Source organism: Felis catus, chromosome E1 (assembly GCF_018350175.1).
Source record: "Felis catus isolate Fca126 chromosome E1, F.catus_Fca126_mat1.0, whole genome shotgun sequence".
NCBI classification, from domain to species: domain Eukaryota; kingdom Metazoa; phylum Chordata; class Mammalia; order Carnivora; family Felidae; genus Felis; species Felis catus.
In genome coordinates this window covers 59,267,032-59,288,682 of record NC_058381.1, presented here as the reverse complement: position 1 = coordinate 59,288,682, position 21,651 = coordinate 59,267,032, and the positions used below count along the sequence as shown (strand labels likewise).

The 21,651-nt window shown below is 55.8% G+C and overlaps 2 protein-coding genes across 8 annotated transcripts in view; one reads left to right on the top strand and one right to left on the bottom strand.

Moving 5' to 3' along the window:
* Positions 1-5,322, bottom strand: part of CCDC40 (coiled-coil domain containing 40) — a 43,872-nt gene extending 38,550 nt beyond the window's left edge. Inside the window, exons 1-3 of one of the 2 annotated variants that reach the window (XM_023244257.2) lie at positions 5,211-5,322; positions 3,542-3,626; positions 2,661-3,110 (exon numbers count right to left, since the gene is read on the bottom strand). In XM_023244257.2, the coding sequence (XP_023100025.2) occupies positions 2,661-3,110; positions 3,542-3,626; positions 5,211-5,239 (564 nt within the window). In that variant the 5' untranslated portion in view covers positions 5,240-5,322. Of the gene's footprint in view, positions 1-2,660; positions 3,111-3,541; positions 3,627-4,552; positions 4,688-5,210 lie in introns of those variants that run through there. The other variant, XM_019818349.3, reaches the window with a different exon arrangement.
* A 76-nt stretch (positions 5,323-5,398) lies between these two features.
* TBC1D16 (TBC1 domain family member 16) overlaps positions 5,399-21,651 on the top strand; it is a 77,229-nt gene continuing 60,976 nt past the window's right edge. Inside the window, exons 1-2 of one of the 6 annotated variants that reach the window (XM_045044001.1) lie at positions 5,399-5,536; positions 18,955-19,194. In XM_045044001.1, coding sequence (XP_044899936.1) covers positions 19,017-19,194 — 178 coding nt within the window. In that variant the 5' untranslated portion in view covers positions 5,399-5,536; positions 18,955-19,016. Of the gene's footprint in view, positions 5,537-6,282; positions 6,355-15,262; positions 16,154-18,954; positions 19,195-21,651 lie in introns of those variants that run through there. The other 5 variants (XM_045044000.1, XM_045043996.1, XM_045043997.1 and 2 more) reach the window with 5 other exon arrangements.

Here is a 21,651-nt window from a genome sequence, read left to right as displayed (position 1 = left end):
TCTCTCTCTGCCCCTCACTAGCAGGGTGTTTAGCAATGTTGCTGGATATAAGATCAATATACAAAAATCAGTTGTGTTTCTATATACAATATAGCAACAAACAATTGGAAGACATTTAAAATACCATCAAAAAATCCAAAATAGTGAGGGATAAATCTGATAAAAGATGGACCTGTACACACTGCTGAGAGAAATATGAACTCTTAGAAATATGGTGGTAATCTGTTGTGATTTTTTTCTTCATTTGAAATACTTTCCTATCTTAAACAAAAAGAGCACCTTCCCACACAATTTTTCTTTTCTTTTCTTTTTATTTAATTAATTTATTTTGAGAGACAGAGAGAGTGAGCAGGGGAGGGACAGAGAGAGAGAGGGAGAGAGAGAACCCTAAGCAGGCTCCACACTGTCAGTTTGAAGCCCAACGTGGGGCTTGAACTCACTAGCCGTGAGATCATGACCCGAGCCGAAACTAAGAGTTGGACACTTAACCAACTGAGCCACCCAGGCGCCCCCACACCCAATTTTTCTTACATGCAAAGGGGTAAACGGTAACTTCGCAGTGGAGAAGAATGGCACTTTTTCATCAAGGGATCCACACCAACATCATTGGTAATGGGACAAACTATGACTGTGTGCCACCTGTTAGGACACAAGGAGGACACAGAATCCATCTGTGAACCCTTTCCATTGGATCATAACCCAGATTGCATCAAGAGGAAAACCAGGAATATCCAAACTGAGGGACATTTTAAAAGTGGCTGGCTGGTAGTCTTTAAAAGTGTCAAGGCCATTAAAGTCAAGGAAAGATTAAGTCCTGACAGAAGGGACAGCTAAAAGCCACATGTGATTTGAAATGCACTTCTGTTATAAAAGACATCATTTGGACACTTGGTGAATGAGGCCTGAGGATTATCTGGTAATGTGATGAAATTTCCTGATTTTGATAGTTATATTTTGGTTGTTTGTGGGAGGCACGCACAGAAGCACTTGGAGGCAATGGGGCATCAGATCGTCAACTTACTCTCCGAGGTTAAAAAAATAAAAAGTTCTCCTAATAATACTTCAATTTTCCTTTTTTCTGTCTTTCTTTTGTTTTTTAAGCAGCTCAACGCCTAGTGTGGAGCCCGACATGGGGCTTGAACTCCTGACTCTGAGGTCAAGACTTGAGCTGAGATCAAGAGTCGGACGCCTAACTGACTGAGCCACCCAGATGCCCCCATGATTCAATTTTTCTATAATCCCATGCTTGTTCAAAAATTTTAAAAAGAGGGGCGCCTGGGTGGTTCAGTCAGTTAAGGGGCCGACTTCGGCTCAGGTCATGATCTCACGGTTCGTGGGTTCGAGCCCTGCGTCAGGCCCTGTGCTGACAGCTCAGAGCCTGGAGCCTGCTTCAGATTCGGTCTCTCCCTCTTCCACTGCCCTTCCCCCCTTGTGCTCTCTCTCTCTCTCTCTCTCTTTCTCTCTCTCTCAAAGATAATCATTAACAAATCAGGAGACTATAGATGCTGGAGAGGATGTGGAGAAACGGGAACCCTCTTGCACTGTTGGTGGGAATGCAACCTGGTGCAGCCACTTTGGAAAACAGTGTGGAGGTTCCTCAAAAAATTAAAAATAGATCTACCCTATGACCCGCCAATAGCACTGCTAGGAATTTACCCAAGGGATACAGGAGTGCTGGTGCATAGGGGCACTTGTACCCCAATGTTTATAGCAGCACTTTCAACAATAGCCAAAGTATGGAAAGAGCCTAAAGGTCCATCAACTGATGAATGGATAAAGAAATTGTGGTTTATATACACAATGGAATACTACATGGCAATGAGAAAGAATGAAGTATGGCCTTTTGTTGCAACGTGGATAGAACTGGAAAGTGTTATGCTAAGTGAAATAAGCCATATAGAGAAAGACAGATACCATATATTTCCACTCTTAAGTGGATCCTGAGAAATTTAACAGAAGACCATGGGGGAGGGGAAGGAAAAAAAAAGTTGGAGAGGGAGGGAGCCAAAGCATAAGAGACTCTTAAAAACTGAGAACAAACTGAGGGTTGATGGGAGGTAGGAGGGAGGGGAAAGTGGACGATGGGCATTGAGGAGGGCACCTGTTGGGATGAGCACTGGGTGTTGTATGGAAACCAATTTGACAATAAATTTCATATTAAAAAAATAAAAAGAAATAAAGAGAAGAAAAGAAAATTAAAAGACAGTAACTATTGTCATTATAATCATTATGATCTAGAATTGCCCTGTCCAATATGGTAGCCACTAGCAACAAGTGGTTATATCAATTTAATTAGAATCCTAATTAAAAATTCAGTCCCTCCATCTCTGAAGCCACATGTGACTGATGGCAACCATGTTGGACAGCAAAGATAAGGAGCATTTCTATCATCATGAAAAGTTTCACTGGACAGTGCCGTTCTGGAGACCAGAATCCTGGATGCCCTTACTGAAATGTTCCCAACCTAGGGTTGGCGAACACCAAAGAAAGGTCCAGAAACTCTTGGCATTCAACAGCGGGTCCTAAGACCTCAGTTTGCTAAGAAATTTCTAACAGGAATTGCGATGTGTTTTTATAACGTGCCCCGAGTTCTTCACCCAGGGTGACAGACCACAGAGGCAATAAAACACTTTCATGAAACAGACCTCAGGGCCACTCACCGGCGTGCTAGTCTGGGGTCCGGAAGCATCCCGGCCTATTTGCTCGGATAAGCCCAAGGCTTGCAGGGATGGCTGTGCGGAGATGTCCCCTGGTTCTCCGGATTCTGACGGACCGGGGGCTCCTCTGTCTTCGGGAACGGCTTCCCCGCCCACATGTTCGTACAGGTATGTGGGGCCCGCTTCCTCTCTGGGCATCTCCGCAGGACTTTTGTATAAAGAAGCCAGATCCGTAGAACTGACTTTCCCTTCGGGTGATGTGCCTTCCATATCGGATTCGAACTCTTCTTCAGATTCAAATTCCTCTTCTGTCTCCACTTCTTCAACACTTTCGACTTCTCCCTCGATCTCGGTTTCTCCTTCAGTTGTGACTTTCTCATCGTCTTCAGAAAGCTTTGCGGCATCGACAGCCTCGTCATCGTTCTGGTCGCTTCTCCTCTCTGTTGGTGGGATCTATAGATGCGTGGCAGGGGGAAAAAAAATCAGGAAACACAGTATAAGGCGCCCTGTGAAGTTTTACTCTTCATTGTGTAATTATGCGGACGGGAAAATCGCATCTGTACACGTCTGAGTGTCACTGAGAGAATACGCTCCACGCTTTATCTGTTCCCTCCAGTGTTTGTGATTTTTGCGTCCTTTGCTATAGAAACCGAATTCCGAAAACCTCAGGGTGATCTGAGTAGGAGATGGGGGTGGGGGGCATCCTGACTAGCCACCAACACTCAAGAATGGGAAGGAAGGAAAACGAGTCTCTCTGTGATGGGATTGAGTCTGTTCTAGTGCAAGGTACAAGATCACTGTACGGTCTTCTTGAACAGCTCTTAACTCTTTAATTCCGTGACTACAAGCCCAGCACACACAGCCCACCCCACAGGGAACCTTACCCTGTCGCCTTCAACACTCTGGTCCCCGCCTTCATTATTCTGGCCCTTTTCTCCTTCAGCAGTTGATTCGCCTTCTGGCTCAGACCTGGGTGCAGATATACAGTCTAAGTTTCCAGTAACAGCGTTCTTTTTCTTAGCATCTATGACCTCCCAGTGTCTGTATATATTCTTATTTACTTGTTCATTATCTGCCTTCCCTCTAGGCTGTTGGCCATGACTTTGTTATGTTTGTCACCAACCCCAGCACTAGATCATACCTGTTACATGGAGGGAGGGAGGGCCACAAAAGAGTCGCTGTACGAATGAATGAAAAATAATTACGGAAACATCAAAGGAACAGCGTAAGTAGATTACAACAGAAAAGTCACCCTGGATATATATATATATATATATATATATATATATATATATATATATATATATGTGTGTGTGTGTGTGTGTGTGTGTGTGTGTCTGGGACAAAACTGGGGAAAAGAAATACAAAATAAAAGAATGTTGCACAGAAGGGACAAATTCAGAGACCCTTGGTTAGTTTCTCCATGATTTCCATAGTACAAGAATGTCATGACTTACATTCTTTTTTTTTTGGGGGGGGGGAGAGCACAAAGGGAGAGGGACAGGGAGAGGGGGACAGAGGATCTGAACTTCAGCAGGCTCTGCACCGACAGCAGTGAGCCTGATGTGGGGCTGGAACCCACGAAACCACGGGATCCGAGCTGAAGTCAGATGCTCAACTCACGGAGCCACCCAGGTGCCCTATCATTTACATTCCTAAAATTATGTCTTCTAATGAAAAATACAAGCTTATTTTTTAAAAAAAAGTCAGACTAACCCAGAAGTGTGTGACACAGTGAAAATGCTCTGTGACTCTCCCTCCCCTTCTCAAGAGAACCACTAGTAATAGAAGAGATTTAAGGGTATATTCTTTCAAATACTTTTCTATGCATTTAATCGCGCGCGCGCGTGCACCCACACACAAACACACACACTTAGAGATCACACTCTACATACTGTTTTCCATTTAGTCTTTTCATTTTCTGTAACTTGGAATTCTTTCCATATCAGTACATATAGATCGACTTTTTTTTTAATGAAACACTACAGAAGCATCAAAAGTAAAAGGTCAAATTCTTTAAAATAGTTTCTGTCCTTTTAAATAAAGCTTGAGAACACAGAGGCTGGTGGGAGGTTCTTTACGTGGCTACTGTCTACCTGTGTCTACCTGTGTGCGGAGGACAGTCACCCAGGGGCTTTCAGGCCACAAGGACCCTGACCCTTCCCTCCCCCGGCCTGGCGAGGGGGAGGGGTCCGCCCTTCCAGGACGGAGGGGCGGGGCGGCCCAGGCCCACAGAGACCCCCACTCCCAGGCCTCTCAGCAGGCACAGCCAAGCATAGTGTTGCCATGGTTACTGCGGGGCTAGCCAGTACGGGGGTTCAGGGAGCAGAGCGGCCGGAGCCAGGGGGACGCTGACAAAGGGACTGGAGACGGGAAGGGGCGCGGAGGCTTGGGGGTGGCGGGGTTGGGGGGGAGGCGGGAAAGCCCAACGGAGCGGGGATGGGAGGGGCGCAGGTGCGGGGAAGGGGGCGTGAGGGGAAGGGACGCCCCGGAGGCTACGCCAAGGGGGAGGCGTGGGGGCGCTGCGAGACCCGCGACCCTCGCCCCGCTTACCCGCCGGCCGGGCCACCCGGCTCCGCCATCTCCCGTTGCTAGGCGACGCCGTCAACATCCGGCGGGCGGGGACCACGCGCGGGGCTGGCGCTGGCTGCGCGGCGGCGCGGCCTTTGTGCCACCGAAGCGCGCTAGAGGCGCACAGCACCGAAATACGTGCACACACACACTCACACACACATGGTTTGTCCGTCTCTGAGTCCGAGCTCTGTCCCGTCCGGCTCGGGTTCTGTAAAGCGACCGCCGTGTCTACGAGCGTCCAGCCAGGCAACTCCGCTGCCCCGGGCACCGGCGACCGCCAAGCGCCCCGAAAGTGGCAGGCGGAGGTGGGGGCTCGAGGGGCTCCGGAGCAGGCTTCTCCGTGGTGGGGGGGGGGGGGCCGGGGACCCCAGCCTAGTGTCCACCCATCCATCCCCATAACTGGGGGGGGGGGTCGGCGTCCCCTCCGAGGAGGTGCCGCGAAGACTCCTCGGCGGAGGACGGAGGCTCGGTGGCACTTTGGTGGGTGATGATCCCTTCCTACCCCAAAATAGGAAAACTGTAAACGGAGAGGGCGAGCGCGCACGTGGAGCGTCCCAGGGGTCCTGCCTTCACTCCGCGTGGGGGACTCGGAGCTGCTGTCGGGGGCAGAGTCCCCGGGACCGGAATTGGGGAGGCCTGGCGCAGGGGACTTGAGTCTCGAGGGCGAAAGGCGACGGGGGAAGGGCCGGGTCGGACCAAGGGGTTGCGGGGTGGGGGGTGGGGGATCGGCCGGGAGCCGGGTTGGGCCCGGGGCTGGGCTGGGATCCCGGCTGGGCCGGGGTCGGGGTGGGGGAGCGGGCAGGTGGGGTCCGGGTTGGGGTCTGAGTCGGGCCGGGTTGGGCCGGGCTTGGGTCCAGGTTCGGTTTGAGGTCCCTGCTGGATCCGGGGCCGGGTTAGGCCCGAGGCCGGGTTGGGGTCCGTGTTGGGGTCTCGGTTGGGCCGGGGGCCGGGTTAGGGGCCGGGGCGGGCGGGATTGGGCCGGGGGCGGGCCGGGGGCCGGGCCTTGCCGCGCGTCCCCGCCCCGCCGCGCCTCACTGGCGGCGGCGGCGGCGGCGGCGGCGGCGGCGGCGGCGGCGGCGGCTCCGGGAGCCGGTGCGACTCCGGCCCGCGTTGCGGGACCCGGGTGGGTATCGGGCCCGGGCGGGGGCCGCGGGGGCGGGGCGCAAGGGGCCCGCCGGGGACCGGGCGGCGCCCCCTTGGCGGGGACGGGGTGGGAGCGCGCGCGGGGCGCTGGGCCTGCAGCGGCGGGGCCCGGGAGGGGCCGGGGTCCGGCCGCAGCCCCAAGAGGAGCGGGGCCCGGGCAGAAGCGGGGCGGCGTGGAGGCACCCCGGGACCACGCGGGGGCCCCTTGGGGACCCCCTCCGCGGCGGGCGCCGGCGCCCCGGGCTGGGAGTGGACCTAATTCGGGGAGACTCCGTCCCCGCCTGTCTGGAGCCGGCGGACCGGGGAACTTGCGGTCTTTGTCTGGCTGGATCGTCGGAGCACGCGAACGAGAACTTGTAGGGGGCCGCCGTTTGCACACACAGCCCCCCGAAGTGTGCTTTCCAGCCCAACAGCGCGCGCGCTCTCAGCGTTGCTGGGCCTTAGGGTCGGGTGGTCTGGCTGTGAGCACCGCATGTCAGGAAACTCACTTCCTTTAGGCCTGGGCGCTTTCCCCCTCGTTCTTTACTTAAAAAAGAGAAAGAAAAAAAAAATAGGCAATTTAGGGTTGCTAAATATACCCCAAGGAGCCAGAAGCCAGTGAATCTTGAAATCCCGCTGTACCCACACTCGGAATTTGGTGTTACTCGTTGGCCACAGTCTAGTTCGGGTTCTATTCGGAGACAGAAAAGACATAATATGTTCTCTTTCCCCACCGTGAAGTTTGCTCTGCTGCCGCACCAAGTTCACATGAGGGGGGAGAGAGAGAGGCTGAGAAGAGAAGTGAGGCTGCTTCCCCCCCAATCCCCCCCCCCATCCCTGCACTGGTCTTGTGGACACTTCTTTACCGCCTGAAGGCCCCAGTTCTTGTATCGGGGAAGTGAGAAATGGTTCTCAAAAATGGCCATGTGCTGGGGTGCCTGGGGGGCTCAGTCGGTGGGGCCTCCAACTTCGGCTCAGGTCGTGATCTCGCCGCTCATGAGTTCGAGGCCCGCGTCAGGCTCTGTGCTGACGGCTCGGAGCCTGGAGCCTTCTTCGGATTGTGGGTCTCACTCTCTCTCTGCCCCAACCCACTCTCATTCTGTCTCTGTCTCTCTCAAAAATAAATAAACATTAAAAAAAAAAAAAGATAAAAAAAAAAAGAAATTCCTCGTTAGAGGGGCGCTGGGTGGCTCAGGTCATGATCTCGCGGTTTGTGAGTTCGAGCCCCGCGTCAGGCTCTGGGCTGACAGCTTGGAGCCTGGAGCCTGCTTTGGATTCCGTGTCTCCCTCTCTCTGACCCTCCCCTGCTTGCGCTCTGTCTCTCTCTCTCTCTCTCTCAAGAATAAATAAACATTAAAAAAAAAAATTCCTCATTAGGAATATTAACATTAACTGATTAGTGACTATTGAATGCTTTTAAGAACCATGAAAACTTGCAAAGTAGGGATTGCCTTGTAGTAGTAACTGAGGGGTTCAAGAACAGCTGCCCATTGTTGGTACTGGGAGGCAAGTTGTATGCTAAATGAGGTCATTATGTTTTCTGTGGCACGTGTTGGCTTGTGGAGTGTTTATGGTGAGCAGCGGCTCAGAATATGGCTACAGAAAGTTCTTAACAGCGCTCCAGCGTTGATGGTTGCCGTGCACATAATTTCTGATTATTATGCATGACGTCACGTAACCCTAAAAACAAACCCATAAAGTCAGGACTGAGGTTGCCCCCATTTTACAGATGGGGACCCTGAGCCTCAGAGAATAAATTCCCCCAAGTTCATGCACCTAGGGCCGGCAGAACTGGAGGCCTCCGGCCCGGGGCGCTCCAGCCCCAGAAACGATTATGCACAACACTGCCTCCCACCTTGGAACTGTCCCCTGCCGGTCACATGCACACCCTCTTCCTGACCCCTCTTTTTGCAGACAACGTGGTTCACTCTGCCTAGTGATTCATAAACATGCAGTGGAGTGGGGACTGATCCCATGTCACCACTGGCTGCTAATATCAGTCCACCTTCATCCGGAAGGAGCCCCCCAGGGCTCGTGTACCGGCATTTGAGAAGACGGCCATCGGGTTTGTGGAAACGACCTGTGGAGTGGGCAGTGGTTGAAAACGTGGCCTCCGCCGCTGACTGCTGGGTTCAAATACGACCCCGGTGCCGAGCACTGACATAGTTCCTTAATTTCCCCATCTGTACCAGGCAGATAACACTGGCTTCCTCAAAAGCCTGCCGCAATGATCATCTAAAGCACTTAGTGCCTGGGGTGCCTGGGTGGCTCGGTCGGTAGCTTAGGCGTGCCAAGTGCCTGTTACTATTTTTTTTTTAATTTTATTAATGACCATCATTTGGGTTTTTCACATTTAGCAAATTGGTAAAAACATTTTGATTTTGTGTTTTCATTCGTTGTGTGTGCGGTCCCCCAGGCGGGGAGCTGCTCCGTGCAGGAGCGGAACTCATCATTTAGGTATATTTCCACTCTTATCTTTGTGACTCGGCAGGGCGCTGGGTCCCTGCAGGCTGTTCCAGGGACCGGGGCGGCCGGGTTGTCTGGCAACACAAATCTCAAGTAGAGGTTTTACCGTGTCCGCCTCCCCCGACACACAGCTGAGGGACCCGGAGTTTTTCCCAGGCCTGAATCCTCTCTTGTAAGAGTAGCCACTTAGTTTCATTCGGTGTCACGGTGTGGGGAGGATGGGCTCACAGCTCGACGGTGAAACCAGCTAGCAGCAGCAGAGGCCGGGGTGGGGTTTATTGATGTACGTTGTATTGTACATCATTGTAGTGTATGCACGATACGGAAGAACGTTGACCTGACAATGTACAGAGAGGAAAGCACGGGTCTCAGGGAAACGGTCCAGGAAATCTCTGTCCTTCCCCTGTAGTGTGGTTGTTTTGGGTCCCTTGGCACTGGCTCTTGCGTGTCTAATAAACCCACTTTGATGAGCTGTCTGGTGATACCTGATCTGAAGCATGGCTTTTACTCTGTCTTCTGAACGAACGTAGCCATCCTCAGAGAGGACCAGGGTCAGGCCACTTGTAGACTAAGCGCGACGTCTCCGCGGTGGCCAGCTCCAGTCGTATGGAGCGGAATGGAAAGAACTCAAAGCCCACGTGCGGGCAGAATGGCTCTCCCTTTTCTCGCGGAGCCTTGGGCGGCGAGTCTGTCCAGGTGTTTGAAGTTGACGTAGGTGACGAGCCCCCCGTAGGGACCCACCTGACTGCAGTGTGGCACAGTCGTCCCCGTGGTCTTTCTGGACCGGCCACTGCAGAAACCCCCGTAAGCGGGGCGCGCCCCGAGCCTGCGTCCGCGCTGGCTTGCATGCTTTGGTTTCTGTGCCGGCGTTCCACACCGAGTGACCCTGAACTCAATAGTCTGATAAACTGGTCATGACACGCGCTGGCTTTCTGAAATTGGGGCAAAGGGCATCCCTAACAGGTGTCATCGTACACTCTTTCGCTTTTCAGTTTCTGTAACTAGAATGCTTTCCCCAAGCAAGATCAATTGCTCCTTTTCAGGGATGTTGTCAATACAGCCCCCCCCCCGCCCCCCCGATTTGCTTTTTGTCTTGTGGGGTATTAGCTTTTCCTTTGCCACGGACAGAGAACCTCTGTGCGTTCCGGTTTACAGGAATGTAGAGGTCAGGTGCACTAACCCACTGTTGGGCCGGGTGTTGCCTTCCGGGCTGGATTTGCACCTTTCCTTGCATTTTGGGTTCAGGCCTTCCTTGTTCCTCAGTCCTGGTTCATCCTTAAGGTCAGTTCGACCCCCCCGCCCCCCACCAGGCCCTACTTCCTCAGCCTTTTGGGGGGAAAATTGTGTTTTGGTATTTGTTGTCAAGCAGATGGTCTCTCTCTCAAGAGGCAGAAGCCATGGGGTTTTCCAGGGAGTCGGTGATAATCGAAGTGACAGCTGGAGAGCCAAAGGAGGAAAGTCACAGCTAAGCTGACCACCACCTCCCCCCCACCTCGTTTCTGTGACCGTCTTGTCCAGTCCTTTCCCGTATGGCCGTGGGTCCGAGCCTCCGGCACTGGGGCTTATGCCCTAAACTGGGTTCTTTCCCTTGAGATACAAGTTGATCATCACAGCCACCCTATCGTAGGGTCACAGTCTTTTCCGTGGGAATCCTGAATGTGGCCTATATGCGGCAAATACATTTGTCTCTACAACAGTCCCATAACTTGGAGGGAAGTCGACAGAGAGGAGGGGCTATGTCAGCCCGCAGGAGTCTTTTTCTTTGTTTGTGTGTTTGTTGATTTTTGAGAGAGTGAGGGGGGGGAGGAGCAAAGAGAGAGAGAGATACAGAATCCGAAGCAGGCTCCAGGCTTTGGGCTGTCAGCACAGGGCCTGACATGGGGCTTGAACCCACCAACTGTGAGATCATGACCTGAGCCGAAGTCGGACGCCCAACCGACTGAGCCACCCGGGCGCCCCATCGGCCCGCAGGAGTCTTGTCTGGACAACGAGACTGGAAGACGACCCACCTTCCCCCAAAACCGTGTGCCCCAAGGACCGGGTTCCGGAGCCCATCTACCTGCAGGACTGACGTCGTCGCCCTTTGAACCGCAAAGCTGGGGCTTCCCCAAAAGACGGTGGTGCAGGCAGCTAGTTCTGGGAAGCGAGAGGCAGGTGGGGCCTCATTTGAGGTGTGTTAGCAGCAGATGCTGTGGGGGGGGGGAGGGAACGATCCTTGTTGTCGTGTGTCTGGCTCGTGTTTAAATAGCATCGCCTTTTCCCCGGCTCCGTGTTGATCCGGCTTTGAGGGCAAAGCGGAGGAACCTGTTTCTGCTGGCCACATGGCAGGTGACGGGGGCTCAGGGCGTTTGGCTCCTGAGCAGTCTGACAGTGACAAGGCCAAGGGAGTAATGAATCACCTGTGGGCTTCATCCCATGACATGTCCCCCCTAAGTTTCTAGTGACTGCCCCCCCCCGCCCCCCGCCTGCCTCCCCCTGCCGCGATGAGCGGCTGTCACGATGGGTCCGGGCTGTGAGCCTCAGGTCTGCGGGAACTGCCAGCTCCCCGAGCATTTGTCCTGCTGACAGCTGTATCCCAGCAGCTGACCCGGGGTGGCGAGCGACAGGCAGCACAGAGCAGTGAGCGGGAGGAGTCCCGCTCGGCCCTCTTCTAGTGGCTCCAGGCTGCCCCGTTTCTTTGGTCTTCCTAGGAAGGTTCCGGAAGAGACCTTCGCACCTTTGCTCCTATTTGTTTTTCCGTTTGGCGACTGATGGAGCCTTTTATGCCAGGACAGGAAAGCAGGGCTCTGGGCGGAGGAAGCTGCCAAGGGCAGGTGCTGGTCTGTGAGTGTGCGACTTTCTCCCATGGGGACACGGGGCCCCAGGCCTTCCCCCTCCTGCTGCTCGGCCTGGGTCCTCCTCATATCGCCTAACAGCTGGTCGTTCCGCGTGGGGATTTGACAGTCAGTGGGTGAGCTGGAAGCCAGCTCTTCACCGTGTCCTTGTGGTGGCACGGTCAGCAGCAGAATGGTCCCCCAAGATGTCCACGTCCGAATCCTGGGAACCTCTGACTTGTTGGGTTGTGCGCAGTTAACTTTGCTCATCAGCTGCCCTTGTGATGGGGAGGTTGTCCCGGATTATCCAGTGGGACCAGGGTCGTTGAAAGTGGAAGAAGGGGGCAGAGTCAGTTTCAGAGCCAAGCGACACGGGGAAGACTTGAACGGCCACGGCCGGCTTTGGAGGCGGAGGAAGGGCCACCATCCAAGGGGCGCGGGTGGGTTCCAGGGGCTGGAAAAGGCTGGGAAACGGAGTCTCTGTCGGCTCCAGAAGGAGCACAGCCCTGTCCGCACCTTGACTGAACCAGAGAGCCCAGGGTCGCACCTGGCCTCCAGAACTGGGAGCTCACGTATCCGTGTTGCTTTAAGCCGCTACGTGTGCGGTGATTTGTTACAAAGGCCGTGGGGAACCAAGCGCCTGGGATGGAAGTGCTTTCTGAGGGAAGCAGGAGGGGTGATGGTGTCTTCTCTAAAGGGCGTCATTTCTTAACCTGCATTTTGCTCGTTTCTGGCTTTTTGGTGACTTTGCCTCTGTTTCTGTCCGGGAGCATTTTGCCTCAGGTATCAGTCACCGACTCATGGGGGACGAGTTTTGGGTAATGGATGTCTCCACTTTGCCCTGTAAACACTAGAGGAGAGCCACACGCCAGCACTGAGCTACAGAAGCCTCAGCCGCCCAGGGCCAGGCGGGCAGGGCAGGTGCTCCCAGGAGGTCGGGACAGGTGCTCCCGGGGGGGACAGGGCAGATGCTCCCGGGGGTCAGGGTAGGTGCTCCTGGGGTGTGGGTTAGATGCTCCCAGGGGTCAGGGGAGGTGCTCCCAGGGGACAGGGCAGGTGCTCCTGGGGGGTGGGATAGGTGCTCCTGGGGGTCGGGGTAGGTGCTTCCAGGAGGTCGGGACAGGTGCTCCCGGGGGACAGGGTAGGTGCTCCCAGGGGTCGGGGTAGGTGCTCCTGGGGTGTGGGTTAGGTGCTCCCAGGGGTCAGGGGAGGTGCTTCCAGGGGACAGGGTAGGTGCTCCTGGGGAGTGGGATAGGTGCTCCCGGGGGTTGGGGTAGGTGCTCCTGGGGTGTGGGTTGGGTGCTCCCAGGGGTCAGGGGAAGTGCTCCCAGGGGACAGGGCAGGTGCTCCTGGGGGGTGGGATAGGTGCTCCTGGGGGTCGGGGTAGGTGCTCCTGGGGTGTGGGTTGGGTGCTCCCAGGGGTCAAGGCAAGTGCTCCCAGGGGACAGGGCAGGTGCTCCCGGGGGTCAGGGTAGGCGCTCCCAGGAGGTCGGGACAGATGCTCCCGGGGGGTCGGGGCAGGTGCTCCTGGGCGGGGGCGGAACAGATGCTCCGGGGGTCAGGACAGGTGCTCCCCGAGGTGGGGGGTGGTTCTGGAACGCGTGTGGTTGCTGGAGGCCTGCCACTGCCCACTGGCCGCAACCCGGTGGCAGGGCCAGTTCCGAACAGACTGTGAGATAAACTCCTGCCCCGCCCACTCCCCACTCTCCAGCCGCCTCAAAACCCCTCTCCTGCTGGCCGTTTCCCTTACCCTGCAGGCCACGCGCCGCGGCGTGGGGGTGCCCAGCAGGGACCTTCTGCGGACAGAGCTCTGTGTTATGAGCATGTGTGTGGTTTGAGGGGAGGCCAAGTTGTTCTCTCCTTTCGAATTACACAATAGCCTATTTTGCACAAATCTGGCCCGACCTGGTCGGGCTCAGGGCAGCACAGAGCTCCGCTTGTAATCCCGCCTCAGTCAGATAGCTGGAAACCAGCCGTGGCGTTTTTTACTTTATACCTTTTTAAAGCATTACTCGTGTGTGTGTGTGTGTGTGTGTGTGTGTGTGTGTGCGCGCGCGCGCCCGCCTGCCCAAGCTGATGCTCATTCTGGCTTTTGGCCTTCCTCCCTCCCTGTCTGTGTTCCTTGTGCCAGCTGCCAGGTTGGCATTGCCATCTTTTCCATCAACAAAAGCAAAGCATTTGGGACTTTATTGAAGGTGGCATTCTGGAAGGCACATCAGTCACAAAAGGGGTTTTGCAGAGAGGCCTTGGACTCAGGAACTTGTCATCTAAGATCGATAAGACGGATGCGAGCATAACCACTTTAAAGTAAAATTGTTAAGTGAACGCACTCTCGGGGAGTGACGTATCAGTCCAGGACCTTCCCTGAACGGCTTCTCCAGCCACCTTCCTCGCCCGGGATTTGGGGACAGGCTCTGTGATGCTGGTCCACAGTGCTTGGAGCGTGTCGGCTGTTACTGTGATTTCCATCCCCTCGGAGTCCTTGCCACAGAAGAGTCAGGTGGCTGTTCCTGTAGAGGTTCTTCTCCGCTCCCTTTCGAGTGTTACCTGATTTTGTGTGGCTTAGGGTCTCTGCTTGTGTCATTTCCAGATTGTGCCCCTGCCCCCAACTCTGTATAGCCAGAACGAGTAGTCTGGCCCGGAGAAAGACCCGGACCCACGGAAGGTGACCTGGGTGTTCTCCCTGCTCAGAATTCTGTTCCCCGGGAAGCCTTTCTGGAGCACAGCTTTCTGGTCTACCAGGAGGGGCCGTTATCTTTGCTCCTCCTGTCCCCATGGGACACCAGGTCCCTAAGGCCATGGGCAGAGCTGCTCTGCAGGTCGTGAGCAAGAAGCATTCAAAGTCATGCATCTTTTGGATTCAAGGACACTAGGAGGATGCCCGTCGGGCTGTGGCACAGCCCTTGCCAGGCCCCGACGTCACTGCTGACAGCGGCCCCCAGCATGGGCACCCGAGCCCCTGCGTCACCTGCTGTCACCGGTCCCGCCTCTAGCCCCCTGCCTGTTCCTTGCCTCCATCCACCAGAGTTCACCCTCCACCTGGCGGCTTTGGGCGCAGGCCCTGTGGCCTCCACCCTCTTTTTTCATTATGATTAATAAATTTGACTGTTTACAGGGTTTTAGGGTCACACACACAAAAAAGAGCGGTAAGTGAAGAGAGTGTCCATACGCCCCTCTCCAGTTTTCACTGTCATTACTAAATTTCATGTATTTATTTAAAGTGTTTATTTATTTATTTTTGAGAGAGAGAGAGAGAGAGCACAAGCAGGGGAGGGGCAGAGAGAGAGGGAGACACAAAATCGGAAGCAGGCTCCAGGCTCTGAGCTGTCGGCACAGAGCCCGACGTGGGGCTCGAACTCACGGACCGTGAGATCATGACCTGAGCTGAGGTCGGACACTTAACGGACTCAGCCATGCAGGTGCCTCTATTTATTTTTGAGAGAGAGAGAGAGAGAGAGAGAACGAGAGTGAACAGAGGAGGGGCAGAGAGAGCCAGGTTGGGGGCACAGAGAGAGAGTTCCACGCAGGCTCTGCACTGTCAGCCCAGAGCCGGATTCGCGGCTCGATCCCGTGACCCTGGGATCCTGACCTGACCGGAAAGAGCCACCCAGGTGTCCCTGTTTTTGTTTTTAAGATACGCACAGAAGATAGGAGAAAACACACAAATGTTTTTCAGGTCGTGTGATTTAAGGAACTGTATCTTTATACTTCTCTGAGCGTGTTTCCCAATTAAAAAAAAAAAACATTAAAAAATAGGCCAAGGATTCTCTTATAGTTGACTAGAGAGCAGGGGCTGGGAACCAGGTTTAATTTTGATTAAACAGGCTCCCACAGGCACATATGCACTTAGAAAATAGGACTCTGTGAAGAGTAAATATTTGTGGCTAGTGTTTCACAGACACACCCCGGACACGCGGGCTTCTGCCGGACATTCTGGGCCGGAGCTGGGGTGGCTGGGATGGCTGGGGTGGAAGCCGCCCTCTGAGCACAGGGGACAAAGGTCTTAGGTTCCCTGCTCCCTGAGTGATTGGATGGGACCTGTTTTCTCCTCTGCAAAACCGTGCTTCCAGGAGGCGTGTCCCCCAGAGCCGCCAGTGAGGGACACACACCCACTTCACATCTGCCGTGCGGGAAAGCGCCGTGTCGTGAGCACTTGTGTCCGGGAATCTTCCAGATCTTCCAGCATATTCTTTTGATTATCCTCCATGGTGGCAAACATCTTCACTTAGAGCTGGTTTGGTTTTCAGCATCAGCTGAGAGTTGTTTGCAGTCCGGTCCGGCGGTTAGAGGGATTAACCGAGGAGTAACCATCTGAGGCCCCGGGGGAGCTGGGGCTCCAACCTCGCCCACCCGGAGGCCGCGAGCCCCCGCAGCGTGGCTGGTCCTAAGGAGACGCGCTTAATGCAAAACACACACCGGACTGTGGAGGCTTAAAGAATGCAAAACAACTCCATCATTTTTCCGCGTATTGATTACATATGCCGAACTCCTACTATTTGGGAAATAACAAGTTAAATGAAGGTATCTTGCCCAAACTAATCTTCCTCGTTTCTTTTTACTTTTTTTTTTTTAATGCTTATTTATTTTTGAGAGCGAGAGACAGCGTGAGCAGGGAAGGGGCAGAGGGAGAGGGAGACACAGAATCCGAAGCAGGCTCCAGGCTCCGAGCTGTCAGCACAGAGCCCGGCGCGGGGCTCGAACTCATGAACCGCGAGATCGTGACCTGAGCTGAAGTCGGATGCCCGACCCACGGAGCCACCCAGGCACCCTGGTTTTTACATTTTTAAATGGTTGGGGAAAAAGTGAAAGAATTTTTTGTGACGTGTGGAGATTTGTCGAGCTTCAGGTGTGAGTGTCTATGAATCAGCTTTCGTTGGGTCACAGACACACTGGCCGGTTTCTGTCTGCGGCCCCTTTCACACTGCAGGACCGGCTGCCCCCAGAGCCACAGCGATTACTGTCTGGCCTTCCTCAGAGCCGCCTGCCGCCCCCGGGGGCGAGGGGTCATGGAGAGTGTTGGCACAGGGGAGCCCGAGACGGGCTGAGTCCGGGAGAGCCGGGGGATTCGGGGGCCGGGTCCTGGCAAGAGCAGGGGGAGGTCCTTGGCTGGTGGCTGAGGAGGTGAGGGTCCCAGGACTGTGATTTTGGTGGCGATGCTGATGTTGGGAACCTCAGGGATTCGGGAGAACGGACTGATGGATCTTTCTGGGCAAAGATCTATGCAAGGGAGGGGTGGCTGCGGGTCTGGCAGGAAGCTGTTGGAAGAATCCTGTGCTTGGGAGAGTTAGTGCCCCTCTGGGGGAGACCTGAGAGCAGAAATGGGGGCGCGGGCGGGGCCCTCAGAGAGTCAGAGGGACTGAGGACCCCGCCTTGAGCCACCTGGCTCGGACAGCAAAGGGCGGCCCCCGAGACCACCCTCTGCCCCAAGAGCCCACGCAAACCTGGAAGCAGAGAGAGCTTCACCTAGGGGGCACCCTAAACCAGCTCTGGATTTGGGGAGAAGTGCACAAAATGCAGGAAGTTCAGAGAACATTGGAACGTACCCCGTTGATAATTCAAAAAAATTGGTTTCTTGTAGTACAGCGTACGTGACGTGAAAATTTACCCTCTAACCTTTCCTAAGCGCACGGTCAGGTGGCGTTAGGCACATTCACGCTGCTGTCCCCACCATCCGTCTCCAGGACATTTGCATCGTGCCAGACTGGACTCTCCCCAGTAGCACTGACTACCCGTCTCCTCCCCCCCCCCCCCCCCCCGCAACTCTCTCTCTGCGAATCTGGAGACTCTGGGCACCTGGTATAAGTGGAATCCCACACTGTTTGTCCTTTGGGGCTGACCTGCCTCACTCAGCCCAGTGTCCTCAACGTCCATCCATGGGATCGTAGGTGTCAGAATTTCCTTCCTTTTTTTTTTTTTTAAGTTTAATTTGAGAGAGAGAGAGAGAGCATGAGTTGGGGAGGGGAAGAGAGAGAGAGAGAGAGAGAGAGAGAGAGAGAGAGAGAGAGAGAGAGAGAGAATCCCAAGCAGGTTCAGGACTGTCAGCATGGAGCCGGACACGGGGCTTGAACTCATGGACCGAGCGATCATGACCTGAGCCGGATCCAAGAGTCGGATGCTCAACCGCCTGAGCCCCCCAGGCGGCCCAGGATTTCCTTCCTTCTTAACGCTGGATGATGCCACTGTGTGGATGGACCACGTTTTGTTTGTCCCTTCCCAGTGGATGATTTTACCATAGTGGCTTCCCGTGGCAGCTCCGTCGCAGCCCCCCCATCCCCCAGGGAGCCGGCCTGCACGCTGCCCAGCGTGGCCTCGGTCCCGGACACCCACCATCTCCGACCAGGAGGCAGCATGGCTCTGCACGCGTGTCTCGTTTATGCGGGCGCGCTCACGCCCGTGGCTCGTTCCACGGCTCCGTCTGGTGGTCCGCGTTCGCAGTTCGGGTTTTAGGGACCCGTTCCCTTTGAATCACTCGTGCGTGGATAATCCGCGACAGTCGCTTTTTTAAGGACCGATGGGAAGCTCCCGGTCGGTTCACACGGGCTGGTGCCCGGGCCCCTGATGGTTGGGCTTTCTGCACAGATAGAAACTGCTTCCGGCCCGTCTGCGGGGTGTTGGGCTTTCGTAGAATTTCTTGTTGTCCGCTCTTCACCGAGTGGGCATAGAGCTCCTTCCGCCAGTGAACCTCTAGGAGTTCCGTGTTAGGTGCCGCACCGAATCCTTTTGCCTCTCATCTGGTTTTTTAAAGAACGAGTTGTAGGGAGACCCAGGTCCCGCAAACACGGCTCGTGACACCCTTCCCAGCCGGGATGACCCTTTGCTGTGCTGGGACATCCGGCTGGGCCTGGGGCTGACAGGGTGCATGGGGGTGAAGGAGGCTGGGAAGGATGGGGTAGAGGAAGGACCTTCCCTGGGAAGCACCACGAGGGGTGAGAAGTTCAGGAGGGGAGGGCTCGTTGGCACAGACACAGGGGTAAAGACTGAGCAAAGAGAAGTCGAACAGTTTTATGAGATCGCTGAGGGGGGGGGGGCAGAGCCCCTCTAGACGGGGCGGTTAGGCCCCAGGGGACGTTTTTGGTTGTCGTAGTGGGAAGGGGGCTGCTGGGGGCACCCAGTGGATGGAGGCCAGCATAGCCTCCACCACTAAGAAAGACCTGGCCCTAAACGTCCAGAGTGCCACAGTCTAGAACCAAGTGCGCCCTCCCCATGGCCTTGAGCTAGCGGGACGCGTTCCGGTAGCTAGTGAACCACCATTCATTTCGAGCCTGCTGGTGTGAGGCCCGTGACCTTGGCCTGATGCAGTCTTCTGTGTCTTTGTCCCCCAGCCACGTCTGGACGAGCCCCGCCTGGGCCCAAGCGTACAGAGGATGGAAACACTCCCCCCGCCATGTCTCTGGGCCGTCTCCTTCGCCGGGCCTCCTCCAAAGCCTCGGACCTCCTGACCCTCACCCCGGGCGGCGGCGGTGGGCCCCCCTCCGTCCTGGATGGGGAGATCATCTACTCCAAGAACAATGTCTGTGTGCACCCACCAGAGGGGCTGCAGGGGCTGGGGGAGCACCACCCAGGTGAGCCCCAGGAAATGGGAGGACCTGGGCCACAGGCCTGGGGGAGGGGAGGGTCTGGGGAGGAGGGCTGGCTTTTGTTTTTTTTTTTTTTAGTGTTTTTTTTCTAATGTTTATTTTTGAGAGAGAGAGAGAGAGAGAGAGAGAGAGAGAGAGCGCAAGCTGGTGAAGGGCAGACAGAGAGGGAGACAGGAATCCGAGGCAGGCTCCAGGCTCTGAGCTGTTGGCACAGAGCCCGACATGGGGCTTGAACTCACGAACCATGAGATCCTGATCTGAGCCGACGTCAGACGCTTAACCGACTGAGCCCCCGAGGCGCCCCTGCCTGCTTTTCCTTCTGAACTGACCAAGCCCCAGCTTTGGAAAGCTTTTGTGTCACTTCTCCATATGCCCTGATTTCCCCATCTTCCAACGGGCTGGCGACCTTTCGTACACATGGGGTGGGGGGTGGGACGGTTTAAGGGGAATCAGCCTCAGAAGGCATTAAGTCATTGCAGGGCTGCTGGGAGCAGGGAGCCCCGTCCGCCGGCAGGGAGGGGAGGGGGTGGTCCTCTTCTGGGGGGGCCCGCCAGTGCCCGCCGGCCCCCTCCGGGTTGCAGGTGGCAGGAGCATGGCCGTCACACTAGGCGCCAAGGCTTCGCCCCTCCAGCTGCCGGAAGGCTGGGCTGAGAACTGGCTGGAGGCTGGGCGGGCCTGGGAGTCTGGAGACGCGGAAATCACCAATTCTGTGATCTGTCCTCCGGCCGCACTGTTTCGAAACTAGGGAAGAAAGCTCTCCCCTGGGGTCTGCAGGAACCCTGCGTGATCCTGGGGCCGTGCCTGGGGACACGCCAGCGCTAGGGGCTCTCAGTAGCTCCTGGGGTGGGACACCTCTCCTGCTCTCCTTTGGCCAAGTCACAGAGAAAGAAACGGCCTACCTTTCCAGGGCTCACGTCGTATCCCGGGCCCTGCAGTGATGGCCGGCTGCCCTGCGCACTGAGGGGCCGCGGGTCACAGCAGGCAGACAGCGTCCACTGTTTCCAGGACGCGCAGCTGCCCGTGGGTGTCCTCCGGGCAGGGGGCAGAGCTGAAGGTATTGGGCCCGGTCGTGGCCGCCCGGCACAAGCTCCTGGGCGGGCCGGTGGTTCCCTCAGCCCTGCTGCCCCCCACGGAAGGAACAACACGAGGAGTTAGTGACACCCAAGTCCTGTGCACGTGACTTGAAACAGATAAACGTATGTTCACCTCAGGAGAGTGCCCCGGGGCCCCCCTCCAAAAAGAGGCCTCTTTTTTGGATAAGGAGGCTGGTGCTCAGAGAGTCTAGGCCACTCCAAATACTAGCATAGGGCAGGGGCGGGGCCAGCACAGGCTCTGGGCTCCCCTCATTCTTCCTGCGGCCTCCCCTGGCTGCTGAAGGATGCTCAGGGTCCCTAGTGCACCTGCTGCCTGGCTGCGGCCTGGGGACTTGCCTTCCCCGGCGCAGACAGAGGCCCTGTACCAGATGTCAAAACATCTAAAAGTTATGAATCACAGGTCTGAGCACGTTACCGTATGCAAATTATGTGTCCACAAAATACTGAATCGATCAGCTGCTTAAAATGCAAGAAGGTTAGTTACGGTAATGAACTGTTTGGGGAAGTATTCCCTCCACCCGCCTTGGTAAGTCTGCCTTTAAGGTCATCCAGGTGGCTATGCACAGATTTGGAACCATCGGCCCCTATAGGTCCCAAGCAGGACAGCCGGCCTCCGGCCCAGCTCTCTCCTGCCCTGTAAGGGGCCTCGGCATGCACGTGTGGACACCCCAGCCCGTCTGCAGGCCCCACACCCGGCTCGGGATCAGGCCCTGGGAGCACGGGGATTCCTGGGGAGTTCCAAGGTCCTGTATCCCGGGAGTGTGCTCCAGCAGGGGGCGCGAGGCCGTGGAGGCCTGACCACAGGGCCAACCCCGAGGATTCGAGGGCAGGAGGCTGAGGTTCTAGGGCTGGGTCTGAGAGTGGTGGTAACTCTTCTGGTCTAAGTCACAAGGAACAGCACACGAAGCCTTTGGAGAGCTTCGTGGTGATCCTGTCGTGATGGGGGGCTGGGGGGCAGGGGCAGGGGCCTGGGGCTCCCTTTGCAATCCCCAAGCTGCAGGATCTGAGGGTGTGGAAACCCTGGGCCTCGCCTGCGCCTTACCGTTATCACAACTGGCTCATAGCCCCTGAGTCTCCTGGAAACGGGACGGGGCCCTGAGACTCTTGTACCGGTTCTCAGAGCCCCGAGGGGCACGAGGCCCCAACTTCTGCAGAGACCAGGAGGCCTGGGCGCCTAGCACGATAGACGCAGGGATCGGGACGTCCTGAGATGGCAGGAAATGCCGCCTTCCCCCCAGACTGAGCGCTCAGGAGCCCAGAGAGCCCCCCACTCGCTGCCGCCTCGGAGGGGCACTGCTTTACTTTGTCCTTGTCAGCCATCTGGTGCTTAACATCGAGGACGGCCCCT